At 38.5% G+C, this 20,435-nt stretch overlaps 1 protein-coding gene across 1 annotated transcript in view; it reads right to left on the minus strand.

The window, feature by feature from the left end:
• Positions 1-20,435, minus strand: part of tyk2 (tyrosine kinase 2) — a 33,009-nt gene that overhangs the window by 747 nt on the left and 11,827 nt on the right. Inside the window, 19 exon segments of the mRNA XM_056452818.1 lie at positions 352-418; positions 421-441; positions 444-476; positions 588-679; positions 757-831; positions 833-884; positions 887-917; positions 5,789-5,907; positions 6,409-6,595; positions 8,056-8,170; positions 8,253-8,410; positions 9,785-9,940; positions 10,021-10,399; positions 14,097-14,194; positions 14,196-14,230; positions 14,233-14,260; positions 17,033-17,171; positions 17,275-17,398; positions 17,483-17,679. Of these exon segments, the coding sequence (XP_056308793.1) occupies positions 352-418; positions 421-441; positions 444-476; positions 588-679; positions 757-831; positions 833-884; positions 887-917; positions 5,789-5,907; positions 6,409-6,595; positions 8,056-8,170; positions 8,253-8,410; positions 9,785-9,940; positions 10,021-10,399; positions 14,097-14,194; positions 14,196-14,230; positions 14,233-14,260; positions 17,033-17,171; positions 17,275-17,398; positions 17,483-17,663 (2,090 nt within the window). The 5' untranslated portion in view covers positions 17,664-17,679.

The following is a 20,435-nucleotide window of genomic DNA, read 5'->3' on the forward strand; positions in this document are numbered from 1 at the left end:
CCTGACCATCTCTACATAATAAACCTGCATTTAAATCCGCACCCCTTTGTCAGCGTCCAATCACTTACAACAGTCTTGCGAATTACTGCACCTGGTGTATGATAGGGCCCTAGCATCACAAGCCCTAGCCTAGCATCACTGTGTGTGATAGGGCCTAGGATCTAGTGTTCCTAGCTATTTCATATTATTCCTATCACAAATATTTTGCACACAAAACAAACCCAGAGTTTCACGTGAAACACAAAACACACACAAAAACCTGAAATGTAGTTTCCCTCCCATCTCATATGCCCATCACATTACAGATTTAATCTTTTCAATTCTAAAGTCCCACACTGGATATTTACTCACAGATAGCAAAGAGCGCTGGCAAGCTGTTTAGCGACAGTAAACTTCCACTGAGGAGAAACATGAGCTTTTCTCTGTGAAGAAACACATCTATGGGCCGAACTCCACAAACTCCTCCACCATGATGTCTGTTCAGAAAAAACACACACATAAATAACATGTTTGCCGGATGATAAAAAGTACAGAAGAGTGACACTTGCGGCCTTTAAAGAGGAAATCGAAAAGGTCACAGCACTTACTCTCAGAACCCTTGACTGAAAGTCCATGAACAAAGATCAGATGACAGTGAGACACCTGACTCATTAAACTAGCCGTCTCGAAAATGCCTAACATAAACATAAAGGCAATGAGATAACATCTGTGCTTTCACTGCTGTTTCACGCTACATTTAACACCAGTCTTACTAGCGCTTTGTCCTTCTGGCTCTGTTCCAGAATTTTAAGGACAACTCGGATGCCTTTGTTTTTGCAGTGATTGTTGTTGCTCATCATCTTCATCCTCTAGTGAACCGCGGATTTTCAGCCAGCCGGAGTAAAGTTAGTCCTGGTGCCACGTCCCAGGTGCTGCTCCTGTAAGCGTGAAATAACATCAGTAGAGGATTATTCAGCTGATGTTTACTTTCTTTCTGAATTATCTTTGGTGATGATTTCTGAAATGTTAAACTAAAGATGCGTATCCACCGAAGTGCTAAAAATGAAAAAGCTACGAGTGTTTCTCCAACTTCCATGCTTAAAATATATGCAGACCGCTACACTGCCAAGTAAAAAATGCAGTGCTTTTGTTGACAGCAAACAGAAAAAAAAGCTCAGCTCAGAAAAAACCCATCGTGGGCATGCACCCTAACTGTAAAATGTATATTTGTTTAAATGTAACATTTCTTCCAAATTTAAAATAAAAAAAGTTGTCATTTATGACATTTTTAAACCTGCAATGCTAATTTTATTTTTTATTTTCTTTATATTTAAAGCACACAATATTAAATTTTTTTTACTTCAGAAGTATTAATCAAACACTACACTTTTTTGGGAAATAGGGTCATTTACATTCCACTTACCATTTTGTATACATTCAGCCGTTCTCCCAGGTCTGCCACCTTAGCTTAGCTTAGCATAAATCATTAAATCTAATTAGACCATTAGCATCTTGATAAAGAAAAGCGATAATTTGATAATAGGGTTAAAGGTTGACTCTTCTGTAGTTACATTGTGAATGACATTGAGAATGACAGAAAATGAAAAGTTTCTAGACTGATATGGCTAGAAACTATACTCTAATTCCTGCATAATAATCAAAAAACTTTGGTGCAGTTACCTAGCTGGGGCTATATTCAGGTGCAATGTAATATCATTGCACCTGCTACGGCGGCAAAGTAACTTGAAAACGGTAAAATTCAACTGTTTAATTCTACTGTAGGTCAGTGGTTCCTAAGTGGCAGTCGGGACCCTTTCGGGGACCATGGGACAATGAGAGGCGGTCGCTTGGTGATTTCCAAAAATCTAATAAATTTTAATAAACTATTAAAATGACCCTATTTTATCCATAACCTACAGAAGCTAAAAATAGTTATATTTAAAGTACAACAAGCAAATATAAAGCCATCAGCCTTTAGATTTTTGTTCCCCATTGAATTGCGACCCATAAGGTTTTTACATTAGATTAACAACACAGCAATTGAGTACACAATAATATATATATTTTACTTCAGAAGTGTTAAAGGGTTACTTTACAGTCACTTTTAGCTTAGCATAAATCATTGAATCTAATTAGACCATTAGCATCTTGATAAAAAAAAAAAGTGCTTCAATAATTTTCTCAAAAGTTGCAATTTTTCTAGACTTATATGGCTAGAAACTATACTCTCATTCCTACAAAATAATCAAGAAACTTTGCTGCAGTACCAAGTTACCTAGCTGGGGACTATTTTCAGGTGCAGTGTATCATTGCGCCTGCTGCAGCACAGCACAGCAGAAAAAGCACCTTGAAAATGGTAAAACTCAACTGTTTTAACTCTAGGTCAGTGGTTCCCAATGTGGGGGTCGTGGGACAATGAGAGGGGGTCACTTGATGATTTCCAAAAATCGAATACATTTTAATAAACTATGTAAAATGACCATATTTTATCTATAACCTACAGAAGCTAAAATAGTTACGTTCAAAATACAACATGCAAATAAAAAGCCATCAGCCTTTCCATTTTTTTCCCCATTGGATTGCGACCCCTGAGGTTTTACGTTAAATTAACAACACAGCAATAGAGTACACAATAATAAATCTTTTTTTTTTTTACTTTAGAAGTGTTAAGGGTTATTTTTACAGTACAAGCTAGTTTCACCATTTTTTATACATTTAGCTGTTCTCTGGGTCTCCCACTTTTAGCTTAGCTTGGCAAAAATCATTGAATCTGATTAGACCATTAACATCTTGATCCAAAATAAGTGCTTTGATAATTTTCTAAAAGGATGATTCTTCTGTAGTAACATTGCGTACTTAGAATGACAGACAATGAAACATTTATAGACTGATATGGCTAGAAACTATACTCTAATTCCTACATAATAATCAAGAAACTTAGCTGCAGTATCAGGTTACCTAGCTATTTTCAGGTGCAGTGTATCATTGCGCCTGCTGCAGCAGCAAAGATCCTTGAAAATGGTTAAACTTAACTGTTTATTTCTAGGTCAGTAGGGGTGGTGGGACAATGTGAGGGGGTTGCTTGGTGATTTCCAAAAATCTAATAAATTTAATAAACTACTTAAAATGACCATATTTTATCTATAACCCACAGAAGCTAAAATAGTTACGTTCAAAATACAACATGCAAATAAAAAGCCATCAGCCTTTCCATTTATTTATTCCCATAGGATTGTAACCCATAGGATTTTTACGCTAGATAGTAATAGAGTCAGTTACAGCAGATTTATTTTACAGCACCAGACTAAAAATCCCACCAGTCTCATAAGGTGAGGTTAATATTAAATTAAACAAATTAATAAATTACTATAAAAATTATATAGTGTTAGAATGTTGGACCTTTTTGTGTTGTCAATATGCTAGTGTTTATATAGGCCTCCAAAAATAGTGGGGGTCGCAGTTCACTGGCATTGTTACTTTGGGGGTTGTAGGCTGAAAAGTTTAAGAACACCTGCTCTAGGTGACTTCCTTTAAGAAAGCAATTTGGTGGAATATCAATGGTTTTCAAATCCCAACAAATGAAAACACCATCACTTTCTGGCAAAAACAAAAACAGAAAAACTATAAATGACAACATTTTTATTCAAAATTTGGAAGAAATCTTGTCAAATCTTTAAAGAACGAAGCAAATCTTAGCATTTTTCTCAAACTCAAACCTAATATGTTCAGAGAAACTTTACAAGTGTTCTTTTATTTCTATGTTTCAGATAATTTGTTTGAATTGATCTATATTACATTTACTGTATTTTAGTCCAAATGCAAATAAAAGTTTTCCACTTTTTTAGTACAAAGTTACCATAAAGATATGCCCTACAACTAAATGTTTAATTAATACCATAAATATGTATTTTAATTCCATCATTCTATAAAAACAAGCCCAGTGCACTGGATGTCACAGCATGATTTGTAAGATAAAACAGAAAATACAACAAACATTGTTTTAAAGGGCACCAAATTTACCCCTTTTACAAGATGCAAGATAACGCCTGTTTCACAGCGCAAGCGCAAGCAGAGTGTGAGCAGCACGTATGGAGAGCAAAAGCAGCGCGCAGGCATTTGCCTTTCACACCAACTGCGTCTGAAGCTCATCAGCAGCTGCTGCACATATCAATCTATCTCTGTCTATTCTATCTAGTTACCTATCTATCTATAAATACACTTTTTTAACTTTTCAGGCCCGCGGCAACTTCCTCCGATGCGGTTTCCTTAACCTGCAGGTCTTTATTTTACAAATTATATAGATCCTAAAGAACTGTATGCTCCTCAAGCTCAATGGAGTGTCATTCATGTCTATTAATGTGCACTCGGTCAGAAGTTAATCGCCTGTGATATCATGTCATTTTGTTTTTGATAGCCAGCATATTGTAGATCTTTTATAATAATTTGTATGCAATATAGTTATAATGGCATTTATACATGATCATACGAGTGTGCAGCTTAAGCAAAACTAATTCTTTTAAATTTGGTTTTGTAGTTCGGGTCAAAACAAACATTTGTTGCTGTTTTAATCGTTTAAGTTTATTTGATTTAATATATAAAAATCGGTTATTATTATTGATGCATTTAAAGGGTAAAACTGCTACTTTTTACTGTCATTCAAAGTGTTTTTGCTCATTATCAATGCACTTTCACTTTAATTGCACATGAGCAGCGCGGCAAACATAGACCCAGCACCGAAACTATCACGGCACTGCTGCTTCAGCGATGCTCACGCCTCATGCTGATGCGCTGCTTCTGCGTGCATTATGAAAGACGGCGAAAAAAAACACGCACTGCTCACGTTTGCGGTGTCTCCAGAATGTTTCTGTGTAATTTCAGCTCAAAATCCCAATCGGATTATTTATTATAGCCTCCAAAATCGGCCCATTTTGGTGTCTGAATACATTGTAGCTGTTTTTGTAGCCTGTGGCTTTAAATGCAAATGAGCTGCTTCTCCCCGCCCACTGCTCCTACATGCGTGTCTGCTTCTCATCATGCGTTAAGTCAGATAAACAGCACAGTGACAGAGACAGACTCTGAAGAAGCTGAAATACAGCTCATTCATCAAAAATGTACTAATTGAAAACCATTTGCCGTACACACACACACACACACACACACACATGTGCGTTTGTTGACACCATGCGGCCAATGGTGATTATAGCAGTTAAGAATTACATAACGATTTTACTCTGTTGTTTTAAAAAAGTTTTAAACTTATAAAACGTATTAAAGTCGAAACATTTGAGTTGGAACAGATATTTTATTCCCAGTTTCTTTGCAAAATAAATTTCCGTGAACATGTGTTTACATGTTTTTATGGAAACATGGTGACTGTCAATCAATTCAGTGAGCAGGGAAACCGTACTCCTACGTCACGTTGCGGTGGGCCTCAAAATCACTGGGATTTGGTCCTATTTTAACGTCAGGAAATAAAAAAAAAAGAGACTTGTTGGGTTTATATCACTCCAGTATGACCGTGTACACACTATACATCTACATAGTTCTGTCAAAATAGCTTACAAAACATGATTTTCATCATAGGTGCCCTTTAAAATTTATTTTCTAAAGATCCTCAGTGTTAAAAAAGCCGACAGCTGAAGTCACACTCAGAAAATTTGACAAACAATATCTAGAGAACGTTGTTTGCTTTCATTTTATCAGCACGAGCAATCAGCCAAAAAAGAAGGCATGAAAAGTCCCTTATCAATGATGTGCTCTTGTGAGGCTCGGCTCTTAAGAAGGTTGCTGGTGCCGTACATTCACATACCTTTGTAATCTCCTTGTCTTTAATTGGATTGAAGCTCAGTTTGCTCAGGTCAGGGGTTTCTGAAGCACTTTTAATGCTGCTGTTGGCACCCTTCCTTATTATAAGAAGGTTTGACAGCTCTGCAATACAGAAATGAAAAAACATTGAGATGAATCATCCAATGATAAGAATCGTGTACCTCTGTGGAATTTTTCCTAATCAGAAATGCACTCTGGGATGACTCAGAGGTTTGACTGTAAGGTCTGCCAAGCTGAATATACACATCCACACACACACACACACACACACACACACATGTTGGTATTGGTGGTTTATGAGGACTCTCATTGGTGTAATGTATTTTCTACCATAAAAATGCTTATTATACGGCCATACCCCTCCCCTACCCCTAAACCCAACCCTCATAGGAAACTTCTGCCAAAATTTGAATGTGAAAAAACTCAAATGAGTATGACATTTAAGCGTCTTGAATTATGAGGACATGAGGAATGTCCTTGTAAACCACCTAATAAACTACAACTAGGTCATACCCATGTTGTTATACAATTTTGTGCCCTCACAAACCACGAAACGTACACACACACACGCACACACACACGCACACACACACACACACTCACCTCCTGGTTTGGGCAGACAGCACTTCTTCAAAGTGAAGCTGTCCTCTCCAGACTTCAGCACGAAGGTTTTTAAGCTGCTGGTGAGCTCTTTTATGTTGGAGAAGTCTTGATCCCAGCCTTCCAAATGAAACATGGAGCCCTTCTGTCTGATTCGGAACTGCTTGTAGACTGGATTTTCTCCTTCCTTCTACAACTCAATCAGAAGTCTATCAGAAATGCAGTTGTGGAATTCATGTAAAGTATGCTGTACATTTGAAGTTTTTTTACTTCGTGTAATCGAGTGAGGCTGATTGTATCTGTTCTAAAAGTGAACAATTCACTGATTCAAATGATTGAGTCAGAGTGACACCATGTTCTATTTGAAAGAGCTCATCCCTATGAAGGCATTAGGGATGAGCCCTTCTGAATGAAACATAGTGTGCAACACCAATCTACTTCCCTGCCCAAAGAATCATGAGGGCCTGAAGTGTCCATCAGTTCAAATCCTTTATCCCGTAGGGCCCTTCAAAGTAGCCAGTTTTGTGCACTTCAGTTTGGAATTACATTTCAATATGGCGGTCATGATTGTTTTAACTCTTGCGTGTCTTTTGGAGGGCATTATTTACCATTTGGAATGCGCTGCTAGTTTCCATTTAATGATTCACTTATTTAAATTATTCAGTCAGAGGGAGTCTCTAGTTAACGAATCACTTATTCAAAAGATCTAGTTAGTGTGAGACTGCAGTTGAGGATTTATTGATTCAAATGATCCGCTCAGAGCAAGACTGAAGTTAACGATTCACTGATTTAAATGATTGGTCAGTGCAAATCTCCAGGTAGTAATTCACTCATTAGAATGATTCAGTAAGCGTGAGTCTCCATTCAACGAATCACTAATTCAAAATAATTGAATCAGTGCAAGTCGTCAGTTAAGGATTTACTGATTCAAATGAGGCGACGCAGTTGGGCAGTAGGTAGTGCTGTCGCCTCACAGCAAGAAAGTCGCTGGTTCGAGCCTCGGTTGGGTCAGTTGGCGTTTTTGTGTGGAGTTTGCATGTTCTCCCTGCATTTGTGTGGGTTTTCCCCGGGTGCTCCGGTTTCCCCCACAGTCCAAAGGCATGCGGTATAGGTGAATTAGGAAGGCTAAATTGTCCGTAGTGTATGAGTGTGAATGAGTGCAAATGGATGTTTCCCAGAGATGGGTTGCGGCTGGAAGGGCATCAGCTAGGTAAAACATGTGCTGGATAAGTTGGCGGTTCATTCCGCTGTGGCGACCTCGGATAAATAAAGGGACTAAGCCGAAAAGAAAATGAATGAATGGATGATTCAAGTGATCTGCTCAGAGAGAGTTGCCAGTTAATGATTTACTAATTCAAATGATTCAGTCACAGTGAGTCTACAGCTAACTAATAACTGATTCAAATGATCTGGTCAGTGCGAGTATTATGTTAATAATGTTAAACTAATGCAAATGAATGCACATTCAAACATCTTTCTTACTGCTGTTGCACAAGAGTGATTTTTATTGTCGGCATAAACTTTTTAATCAAACTAACACTTACATTTTTGCTTACCAAGCATCACTAATAATACATTCCCCAATTCCCCACTTCCTTCAATCAAGCCACTATCAGAGTTAACAGTACAGCATTGTGACCACAGCATTACCTTTGACCGACTTAGAGAAGCCAGAATTATGCGATGGTAATCCAAAGCACTCCAGCGCACAAGAAACGCACCCTCCTCCACTTCTCTCTTCAGTTTCTGGAGCACAAACTCATCCCTGCCATCATCGAAAAAAACTTGCAATGTCAATAAACATCTAAGAAGACCACACGGCCACAATGGAAATATAAGTGACTTACATTAAGGGACCGTGCAGGTCGTTGGACTCACTGAGGACCACTCTCGGCGGAGCCACTTCACGACAGAGGTAATGATGAGCATCGGTCGTAAGACGGAAATATCCATCCAGCAGTGAGACCAGAGAGCGAGCCTGAATACTGGAGCCCAAACTTACATCCTGGAGCACAAACGTATGTGGTGAGCCACATATACAAACAATTACAAAACAATATTTACTTATGAAGCACATTTAATTCGAAGTTGAAAAAAGTACTGTCCATGTAAGTGGACTAGTATGAAGTTATGGTTTAGGGTTGGGGTAGGTGTAGACGTTAATAACTATGATGGTTGGGTTTAGGGTTGGGAAAGTGTAGACGTTAATAACTATGATGGTTGGGTTTAGGGTTGGAGAAGGTGTAGACGTTAATAACGATGGTTGGGTTTAGGGTTATGGTAGGTGTAGACGTTAATAACGATGGTTGGGTTTAGGGTTATGGTAGGTGTAGACGTTAATAATGATGATGGTTGGGTTTAGGGTTATGGTAGGTGTAGACGTTAATAACTGTGATGGTTGGGTTTAGGTGTGGAGTAGGTGTAGACGTTAATCACTGATGTACAGCGCCATCTTGCCGACAACAAAGTTTTGACACGTGGGTCTCCATAACTTCAAGTTATGCCTCTAAGGTACTACAAGTCATGCCCCTAAGGCCCTTTCATGTTACACCCGTCTTGCAGTTTGCAAACAGATCCTACTCAAAAATGGGACAGCACTACAACACCTGCACACATCATCATATGTCATTGTGATATCTTGCTTCATATGAGATCGACGATCGACGATCTCAACTGCTGTAGTTATTCCAGTTGCATTATTTTTGGTATTTATCTTCAGGACATCACGGAAGGCAATGATATCATGTAATCATAACAATATAATGTGGCAATAAGATCGTAAATGTACTGTCCATTTACACTGTGACCATATTAATCTATATGAAAACAACATTAACATTATAGCAGACACTGTAAAAAGCCCATTCCCAGCCACTAGACTTTTCTGACAGGGTCATCGAGTAACAGATGTGAAAGCATGTTGTGTTATTATTGCTATACTATAATATTACTGCTATACAGGAGTTATTATTATGGATTATGAATAGCGAAAATTAGCTGTTTTTATTTTAGCATTTTTTAAAAAGCATGGCGGTAAAGTGTGGTCCTGAAAAATCTTGCCCTTCCCCTTTGGGACACCCCTACCCCTTCACGTGTACGTCCAAAAAGAGGAGTAGGGGTAAGGGGAAGGGTCATAGGGTAGACTTGGGATTGAGCCTTATAGCGCATGTCATTGGACTGTGGGGGAAACCAGAGCACCTAGAAGAAACCCAAGCCAACACGGGGAGGACATGCAAACTCCACACAGAAATGCCAAAAACAATAATAGAACCAGTAAACAAGGAGTATTAAAAGCAAAAGAAAATAGGCATTTTAAGCAGACTTAAACACAGAAAATGAGGTGGATTGTCAATATGAAGCGGTAGAGTGTTCGTTTTACCATTGACATGTTGTCCTGTCGACTGATGCACACATTGATGCCCTGAATGGCAATCAGAGAGATTTCTGGGAAATCACAGAAGATGTTCCAGTCCTCCTCCTCATCAAGTGCCTCTGTTTCTTTGTTCTTACTATGAATGTAGTCATTGCTCTGGCTCTGAAAAGTAGGACAAATTTCAGAATACAGCTCTACTCGAAAAGAAGAAGCAGCATGTCAATGGTCAATGATCAAATTACCCGCTGTGTCGAAAACTTCCTCCACCATATGCCGTCAGATCCAGACACCCTGATCTCATGAGTAGGTTCACCGTTTATAGTCTCCTCGGGTGGGTTTTGTGTACGGGAGGTGATGAGGTATGAGCCACTGCCATCTCCTTCAGTTCTCAGGTCCAGGTGGAAAACAGGGAAAGTCTCGATGCCGAAATGGGGTGCTAGGCGCTCCAGTGTGGATAGATATTTGTACATGACCTCTTGTGATCCAAGCTTCCCCACGCCCACCGTGTGCTGCTGGAAGGTGTTCACAAAGTGCGCGAACACTCGCCGAATCCGGAACCTTGTCAGGATGTTCTCTTTGGCAATGTGTCGGGAAAAAGACAGCGGGATGCAGCGGAGAAAGCTGGAGGATGGAGCACAAATACATTAAAATGCTTGACTACTTCTCTATATGATGTAATGTTAAATCACTCTTTCATTAGTCTCTATTTTAGAGGTTGCCACAATGGAATGAAATGCTAACTACTCCAGCGTATGTTTTACTCAGCAGATGCCCAATACTCAGTCACACACACATTCATACACTACGGCCATGTTAGTTTATTCAAATAAATTCTTTGGACTGTGGGGGAAATTGGAGCACCCAGAGAAAACCCATGCCAACACGAGGAGAACATACAAACTTCACACACAAATGCTAACTGGCCCAGCAGGGACTCGAACCAGCAACCTTCGTGCTGTGAGCCACCATGCCGCCAATGTTAAATTGGTACTATTAAAAATGAAGTGCTTCCTTATATTTATAGGGAAGATTTGGTTACTAATGTGTCTCACTAATGGACACACTTTATTAAGCATCTTGTGCAGATGCACACATTTGCATTTTAAAATAATTGCAGGCAATTAGTTGCATCTATAATTACCCCTATAATTATCCCAGCTCAGCAGCAGCAAAAACAAATGTTTTGTTTTTTTTGTTAGTACATAAAAAACATTGAGAAAAGACATCTAATATACATTGGGACTCAATTAGCTGAGTAAACTTAGACACATCTGTAATCTGGAACCATGAGGTTCAAGCTTATTCAAGCTTTCATGACCTCTCGGTTAGACTATTTTAATGCATTACTAGGCGGTTGCCCTGATGGCCTAATTAACAAACTTCAGCTAGATCAAAATGCAGAAGCTAGAGTGCTTTCTAGAACAAAGAAATATGATCATATTACTCCAGTTCTTTCATCGTTGCATTGGCTCCCTATTAAATATCGTATAAATTTATAATTTTTAAAAAATATCAAATAAATTTACATACAAAGCCCTGAACGGCTTAGCTGCCTAGTATATGAGGGAGATCCTGGTGTATTATAGCCCATCACGTCCACTACGCTCAATTAATTCTGGACAATTGATTATTCCTAAAATATCAAAATCAACTGTAGGTGGTAGATCTTTCTCATATACCTAAACTCTGGAAGAGCCTTCCTAGCACAGTTCGGGAAGCAGACACACTCTGTCAGTTCAAAACTAGATTAAAGACACATCATTAGCATACACATAAAACACAAATGCTTTTGCAATCCAAATTCTCTAAAGGATTGTTAGTCTGCATTATTTAGGGCAACCGGAGCCGGGAACGCTTCCCAAAAGATATTATAATTTGAACGGCATCTGCGCCTATGTTAGTCTGTTTTTATTATTCCCAAGGTTTCCATAATCTTGGACCAGGCCATATCCTGAGCAGCTACTGTGGTGGTCATCGAAAAGTGGAGAGCACTTCTTCAGACTCCAGCGCCTAGACTGCAGCTCTGCACAAGAAGTTTGGCAAGAGGAGAAATAGTCGTGCCCAACTGAGCCTGGTTTCTCTCAAGGTTTTTTTCTTCACTTTCGTCAGTTGGTGAAGTTTGTTCCCCGCCACTGTTGCCACTGGCTTGCTTGGTTTGGGACTTGTGGAGCTGCACATCAATGGATTTTCGTCTTCAGTGTTTGGACTTTCAGCAGTAAAAATTAAACCACACCGAACTGAACTTCAACTCTGAAAACTGGACTGACACTGTTTCAATTTACTAGACCTTCTATGTTAAGCTGCTTTGACACAATTTACATTGTAAAAGCGCTACAGAAATAAAGATGAATTGAATTGAATTGAATTGAATGTTAGATTGGGCGATAAAACGATTCGGTTGATAAAATTATCGTTATTTATTATTGTTTAAACGATAACATGTGAAAAATAAATGTTCATATAATGCAGTGTCTTTTTTGTGCTGCACGAGTCGCTTATCTATTCATGCGAATCATGCAAACAGCAGCTCAAGTTTAGGTTTGTTTACATGCAAACAAGTCTCAAATTGAACACATGACCAGCTCCATGGAGAAGCTCCTGAATTTAGCAAACACCCAAGGTTCATCTGATGATGTTTTCCTTGATTTTTCAAGATAAATTTATCAGATTTGCAGATTTGTCAGCTGCACATCCATGATGCGAATCATCCTTTCCACCACATCCCAAAGGTGCTTTACTGGATTGAGATCTGGTATTGTGGAGGCCATTTGAGTACAGTGAACTCATTGTCATGTTCAAGAAATCAGTCTGAGATGTTTCACGCTTTATGACATGGTGCATTATCCTGCTAGAAGTAGCCATCAGAAGATGGGTACACTGTGGTCATAAAGGGATGGACAAGGTCAGCAACAATACTCAGGTAGACTGGGGTGCTGACAAGTTGGTCCATTGGTACTAATGGGCCAAAGTGTGCCAAGAAAACACCCCCACACCATTACACCACCACCACCACCACCAGCATAAACCATTGATGCAAGGCAGGATGGATCCATGTTTTCATGTTGTTGATGCCAAATTCTAACCCTACCATCTGAATGTTGCAGCAGAAATCGAGACTCATCAGACAGGCAACATTTTTCCTATCTTCTATTGTCAAATTTTGGTGAATCTGTGCAAAATTGTAGCCTCAGTTTCCTGTTCTTAGCTGACAGTGAGGCTCTCTCAGTGGTCCCTGCTGCTGTAGCCCATTCGCCTCAAGGTTGGACGTTCGTGTGTTTCAGAGACGCTCTTCTGCATTACCTCGATTGTAACGAGCGGGTTATTTGAGTTATGGTTGACTTTCTATCAGCTCCAGTCCTGCCCAGTCTCCTCTGACCTCTGGCATCAAACAAGGCATTTGCGCCCATTAAACTGCCTCTCACTTGATATTTTCTCTTTTCAGACCATTCTCTGTAAACCCTAGAGATGGTTGTGCGTGAAAATCCCAGTAGATTAGTAGCAGTTTCTGAAATACTCATACCAGCCCGTCTGGCACCAACAACCATGGCCACGTTCAAAGTCACTTAAATCAGCTTTCTTCCCATTAGGCTTGAACAGATCATCCTAAAACATGTAAACATGCCTACATTTACTGAGTTGCTGATGTGATTGGCTGATTAGAAATTTGCATTAATGAGCAGAGTTGGACTAGTGTACCTAATAAAGTGGCAGATGAAAGTATAAACAAACACAACTAATGTAACAATTTTAAAGAAAAGGTGATATAGCTGGATGCTACAACTCCAAATTGTACAATTATCACAAATTCCCTATATCAATATTTTTTTTAATTAACATAATGCATGATGTCATGGATGTGCATACGTCCCCACACGTAATGTCAAGAGATTGACTCATTAGGAAAATCCTGACATAACCACACAGACAAGACTAAGTAATGCGTGAAATAATGGACACAAAATGAAGAGCCTATGAAGCTGCACTGAAACTGAAGTTTAGACTTACATGTATATGACATTGGAGTGAGCTGCTGTTTATCTAATGAGAAGTGTTCATTGGGAAAAGGTAGTAATATAGAAAGGTTTGTTGTTGACATACTGGACGTCTTATCGAATTCAGGCTTTTGTGGGTCGCTAAATACCACAACATCTCTCTTCAGCACCTGTCTTGGATATTTTAGACCCCTTTACCAGCAAACAGACTGATGTTTCTCTGCTATCCTTTGAAACATTCTTTAAAAACAAAGCTTTTAGCTTCCTCTTTCTAATAGCTTGTCTTCAAGTCTTCCTCTAAACAATACAGAAATCTGAAGCCACACCTGGTCTGCTTGGCCACATCCTGTAGAGAAGAGCCGGTCTGCAGAGCCGTGTATGAAAGGTGAAGCACAGCCATACCCAGACATTCATTCTGAAAGCGGGCCGATCTCTTCCTCTCCGCTCACTGCATCCAATGCGTCAGGTCATTCACAAAATCATATTTCGCCTGGCAAGAGAATCAAAACATACTGCTTAAGAGACTGAAAAGAATAGTAAAGTACATCTGGACATTAAAAAGAACAATAAAAACAGCAATGTACTATTGATAATAGAGCATGATTATCAACATGTAACGAATTTTAAAATAGTATGAATCCCACTTTATGAATCCCTTATTTTATCCTCCTTACACTGGCTGCCTGTTAAGTTCCGTATTGATTATAAAACATTGCTTCTTACCCATAAAGCTTTAAAAATCTAGCTCCTGTTTATCTAACCAACCTTCTGGCTTGCTATAATCCAACCCGCTCTTTAATATCTCAAACACAGGGCTTCTGGTAGTATGCAGAATAGCAAAGTCTACTAAAGGAGGTCGGGCCTTCTCATTTATGGCTCCTAAACTCTAGAATAGCCTTCCTGATAATAATAAGACTTTTAGCTCAATTAACTATTAGTAAGCTGCTTATTAATAGTTATTAAGGTAGGGTTTTGGTATTGGGTATGATTACGGATGATCAATAAGATCATACTTTATAAGTGCTAATAAACAGTTAATATGTTAATAATAGGCCGGTAATTAGCCAGTAGTTAATAGTGTGAATTGTTATTTAAACTAAAGTGTTATCAAATTTATTGAGAAACTGAAGTATGAGGTGACATGAATAAAACCGTTGATCCATTTAGGCGGAAGTGACAAACTGCAATCTTTACATGTTTATATCAGTTTTATACCACATAAACATGAAATTTGTCACTGTTTTGGTGCGCACTAGCTTATAGATATTTTAAAAACTAAAAATACTGATAGTAACATGTACAAAACCTTATTTTAATTTCATAAAACATTTAAAGATGATGAGCCCTATCATACACCCAGCGCTTTAAGGTGCAAGACGTGTTTGGTGCGATTTGTTGCTATTTTCAAACCAACGCAACCCTAATTTTCACATTTTGTGCCACGTTGTTTAAATAACAAATCCAACATTGCCTAGGTGTTTCAAGTATACCTAGTAAGACCTTGATTCGCTTGTTCAGGTGTGTTTGATTAGGGTTGGAGCTAAAATCTGCAGGACACCGGACCTCCAGGAACAAGTTTGGTGATCCCCTGGTCTAGTGTGTTAAGGCGCATTGTTGTCGCGTTGCTATTTTGAGAAACAGAAATAGACTGGGCCATTGGGCCAAGTAAAAACTAGTCTAAAGTCCAGCGCAAAGCACGTTAGTTATGCGCCTATCAAAATATTTTGACATTGCAATAACTTGACATTGTGATACCTTGACACTGCGATACCTTGACACTGCGATACCTTGTCACTGCAACACCTTAGTGCGACACCTTGACACTGCGACACCTTGACATTGCGATAAATTGACATTGCGATATATAGTGTCAGGATTCTGCCCCTCCGGTCTTGTTAATTCTTGTTTTGGTGGTAGAGTCTAGACACTAGTCCTGTCATGTCTTGTATGTTGTGCTCAGCTCAATTTCTGTCATTATGTGTCTCTGTATGAGTGCCGTCATGACCGTGCTTGGGCTAAGCGTGCTCCTGCTTAATGCCGGCCCGTGAGGTCCGGGCGTGCTCTACATGTGTGCTCTTGTCCTGGTGTGTTTGTTGTTTTGTTGGCAGCATGGAGTTTCGTTCTCAGCGCTCTCTAGTCCGTTTCGATTAGCACTGAGATCGAAACATGAATGTCGCATGTGTGAGTGCACGGTAAGGTTTTTTCATTTATCTTGTACTAGTGTCTTGAGTTCAGTCTTCTGTTGGTGTTGTGTTCAGCACGTGATGCATGTTTACATGTACCACGTGTTTAAGTGTTACTATGAACACGCAAATCATTGGTTCTCTCATTGGCTGCGTGTTCCAGTCTCATTTTATGTGAGCACATGGCTTGTATTATTTGTTTGTGTCATATGCTATCCTGTCTATTGTCTAGTCCCACCCTCCTTGTCAACCCATTATTAGTTTATTATGTTCACCTGTTTGTTTGTTAATTAATTCTGCTTATATTATCCTCATGGCTGCTGCCTGTGCCAGTTCTTCGTCGTATGTTGCCTTGTCCTGTCGTGTGTTCCAACCCTGTTCCCTGCCAGCCTGCCTAGTCAAGTTTGTTTGTTTGTTTATTTGTTTGTTTTGTTAATGTTTCCCCCTCAGGGTAGTTTGTGTTGCATTTTATTTTATTTGTGTTATTAATAAACCCATTAAGTTTCTGCAATTGAGCCCTTGCTCCTTTTCCACACCATTGATCGTGACATATAGACTTTGTGATATCTTGACATTGCATGACATTGCGATACTTTGACATTGCAATACTTTGAAATTGCGATAGAGTCGAGATCACATAATTTTACAGAGTGGCTATCGTAACAGACAAAATTGCTTGTAACACTTTAGTTTGGGTCACAATTCACAATATTAACAAACCAACACTAACTAACACTACTTAATAAACTTAATAGCTAGCTTAATAAACTACTAAGTAGCTGCTTATTAGTAGTTAGTAAGGCAGAAGTTTGGGTTTAGATCATACTTTATACCTACTAAAAAACAGGTAATATCATAATAATAGGCAGGTACCATAATAAGCCAGTAGTTAACAGCATGAATGACCTAAACTAAAGTGTTACCAATTATTTAATAGCCTGAACCTGATCAGACGCTGCAATGTTTTCCTTTCAAACGACTAAGAAATTGAGGCAATGAAGCTATAGGGTTTCAGGAAATGTCTTTGAATTACTTTGAGGTACTGTAAAAAAAAAAAAAAAAAAAAAAAAAAAAATCACCTGAGCGAACAGGTATTCCAGGGCACTCAGCTCCAGCAAATGAGAAGCCGCCTGCTGTGTCCCAGCTGAGGTCCGTAATGCATAGCGGCCCACTTCTGGTTCTTTTTCACCTAATCCATGCCACTTATGAAAGTAAAATCTACAAAAGAGTGTCCATTGATGATTACAGCATTCTTGCACTATCACACATGCTTTTATGCACGCATACCAATGCAACAATCTCTACACGCCCTCACACTCACCTCATTCGAAAATGCAGTAACAGGCCCGACTGGTTCTCCGCATTAAATTTGTGATTTGGACTGTACCAGCACAAGGATGCAGGGTCATACAGAGCAAACAAGGCATGACAGACTGGAGTGATCCCTGAGGAAAAGAGAAAGCGTTTTAGATATCTTTATTTATTTATTTATTTTAAAATCTCTTACTGGCATCCACACCCAAACCTACCCACAGCCTTTGCTGCTTCAGTGGTGAGATCTTCAGCAGTCACCTCACCCTTCTTGTAAGACAGGCATCGTTCTCCATCTTTGGTCCAGAACAGAAACACATGGACACCAGGACCTTCACTCTGTCCTGTGGACGTCCCTGCTTTCTTTGATCTCCTAGAACGTCCTCGTCTATACATCATACATTGAGTCCAGCACCTGGGTCAATGACATTTAGGTGTGTTCACAATAAAAATCGGATTTGGAGTCTTTTAAAACACTTTATTCACACTTTACACTTCCTTGAATGTTGGGAAGTTACAAAGTCCAATTCTAAGGGAGTTACTATATTGCAATAAACACTGTGTCTGAACTTGACTGTAGTGTTTTCATGTATCACAATATCATTAAAGGGATATGAAGATGAAAAATCCTGCCATCATTTATAGTACTTACCCCTGACTTGTTTCAAACTTGAGTTGTATAGTATTGCGATATCTGACATTGCGATATCTTAACATTGCAATATCTTGACATTGAGATATCTTGACATTAGGATATCTTGAAATTTTTATATCTTGAAATTTCGGTATCTTGACATTGAGATATATTGACATTGAGATATCCTGACATTGCGATACATTAACATTACGATATCTTAACATTGCGATACATTAACATTATGATACCTTAACATTGCAATATCTTGACATTGCGATATATCGACATTGCAATACCTTGACATTGCGATATCTCGGCATTGCGATATCTCGACATTGCGATATCTCGACATTGCGATATCTCGACATTGCGATATCTCGACATTGCGATATCACGACATTGCGATATCACGACATTGCGATATCTCGACATTGCGATATATTGACATTGTGATACCTTGATATTGCGATACCTTGACATTGCGATACCTTGACATTGCGATACCTTGACATTGCGATACCTTGACATTACAATACTTTTACATTGCGATACCTCGACATTCCGATATCTCGACATTGTGATAACTTGACATTGCGATAATTGTATTTTCTGATATATATCATGACAAGAAAACAATTTCACAAGATGAATTAAATAGCTCTACTTGTAAATAATTAATTTATACTGATTGTGATGATTCTGTATGAGGGTGAATCAAGCATAAAATATGATAAACAAGGTACAAGTGTAGACGAATACAAAAGAGCTAAGATAAAATTGAAATAAACAGTGCTTTATGGGTTTCTGGAAAGCAGGGTTCACATTAAATTTACATGCAAAATTAAATGTAAACACAAAACATATAAGTGAATTATCATATCGTGGTGCAAATAATGCAGAATGAGCGGCGTGTTTGCCACAAACGCACAAAATTCACCTCAATTATCTCAATCAAATAATTGATCTCAAGAGAAAAAGTCACATGAGGGGAAAAACATCACATAAGTAAATTAGAGCAAGTGACACAGTGCTCCATATTTGGTGTGATTCCAGCCTAACTGGAATGTTTGAATAATTAATGTAAAGAAAAAAAAAAGATAACATGTCTTGCTTCTAAATGTTTAAACTCTCTTGAAATGCTCACACATTTGCAGACCTTAAAACACATTAAATGCTAAACTTTCCCTCTATTATGGTTAAACTCTGCAGTGACTCCACAAGTGTTATGTTTTCTGACCCGTAGAGCTGCTCAACTATAATTTAGACTCAACATTGCAGATCCTGCAATGTCACTATTGCGAATAAGTACATTGGGATATCCATGCTGAAATCATTTATTGTGCAGCTCTACCTTTATGGCAGATAATACCTGCCTATTATGACCATGCCTACTAAAGCTGCACCAGTAGTGTGCTGTCACCACCTTTTTTCCAGATCTAATATGTTGAGATTTCCACTTCCTCCTTCCTTTTATGTTCACAAACATCCAGTAACTGACATAAATATGATTTATTTGTGTTTTTGACATAACTTTATGTGTACTTGACTGTTAATGGAAAGTAGGGCTGAAGCAATTGACATTGCAATGCTTTGTTTTTCTGCTATATAATTTTGTAATATTGAAACAATTTGACCAGAAGACTTGCATGATTCTGTTTGGATTAAATTTATTATTTTACAATGATTGGGGTGATTTTTTAGGGAGTGCACCTGGATAAATGAACAAATTATGAGCAGAGGCAATTTGACAGGTACAGAAATTGAACAATAACAGCGTACTGTACAGTTTTTATTATATAAATTAAAGCTAAAGCTACATAGAGTATAACTTCGAAAGTTTCAAGTGACTTTACACTGAATCCTTGACTCACCTGATTTATTGAGAAATGCAGTAAAGTAATACTGTTGATGCCGTCCAGACATGCAAAACTCTTCCAATGTGACTTTTGGGAAATTCTGCGCTCTTATCTAGAATTTGGGGCCATTTAAACTGCATTTTAAAGAGATAGTTCAACCTAACATGAAAGTTCTGTCATAATTTACTCAATCTCAACTTGTTCCAAACCGGTTTGAAAACAAAGTAAGATTTCCTGAAGAATGCTGGAGAAAACAGCCACTGACTTGATATTATTTGATACTACCATGGATGCCAATGACTGCTGGTTTCCAATGTTTTTTCAATGTTCTTAAGAATATCTTGTTTTGTGTTCAACAGAAGAAAGATATTCATAAAAGTGAGGAACCAATTGACTGTGAGTAAATGGTGAGGAAATTTTAGTTTTGTGGTGAACTATCCCTTTAATTGTCTACTTCAAACACTGAAAGAGCAAACTATCATCATATTATGGAATGTTACGGAAACTCCGAACAACCTCTGGTCAACACCACTGATTAACCAAGAGTTTAGGTTTACATAATCAAAAAAAATCAGTATATCATAATATCAAGATTTTCATGATATCAAATTAACACTGTATTCTTGAATGTCCCCCAGGTTTGAGGATTGTATTTTTGAACCACAGACTTGGAATATA

The sequence above is a fragment of the Danio aesculapii genome, chromosome 3, assembly GCF_903798145.1.
Source record: "Danio aesculapii chromosome 3, fDanAes4.1, whole genome shotgun sequence".
NCBI classification, from domain to species: Eukaryota; Metazoa; Chordata; class Actinopteri; order Cypriniformes; family Danionidae; genus Danio; species Danio aesculapii.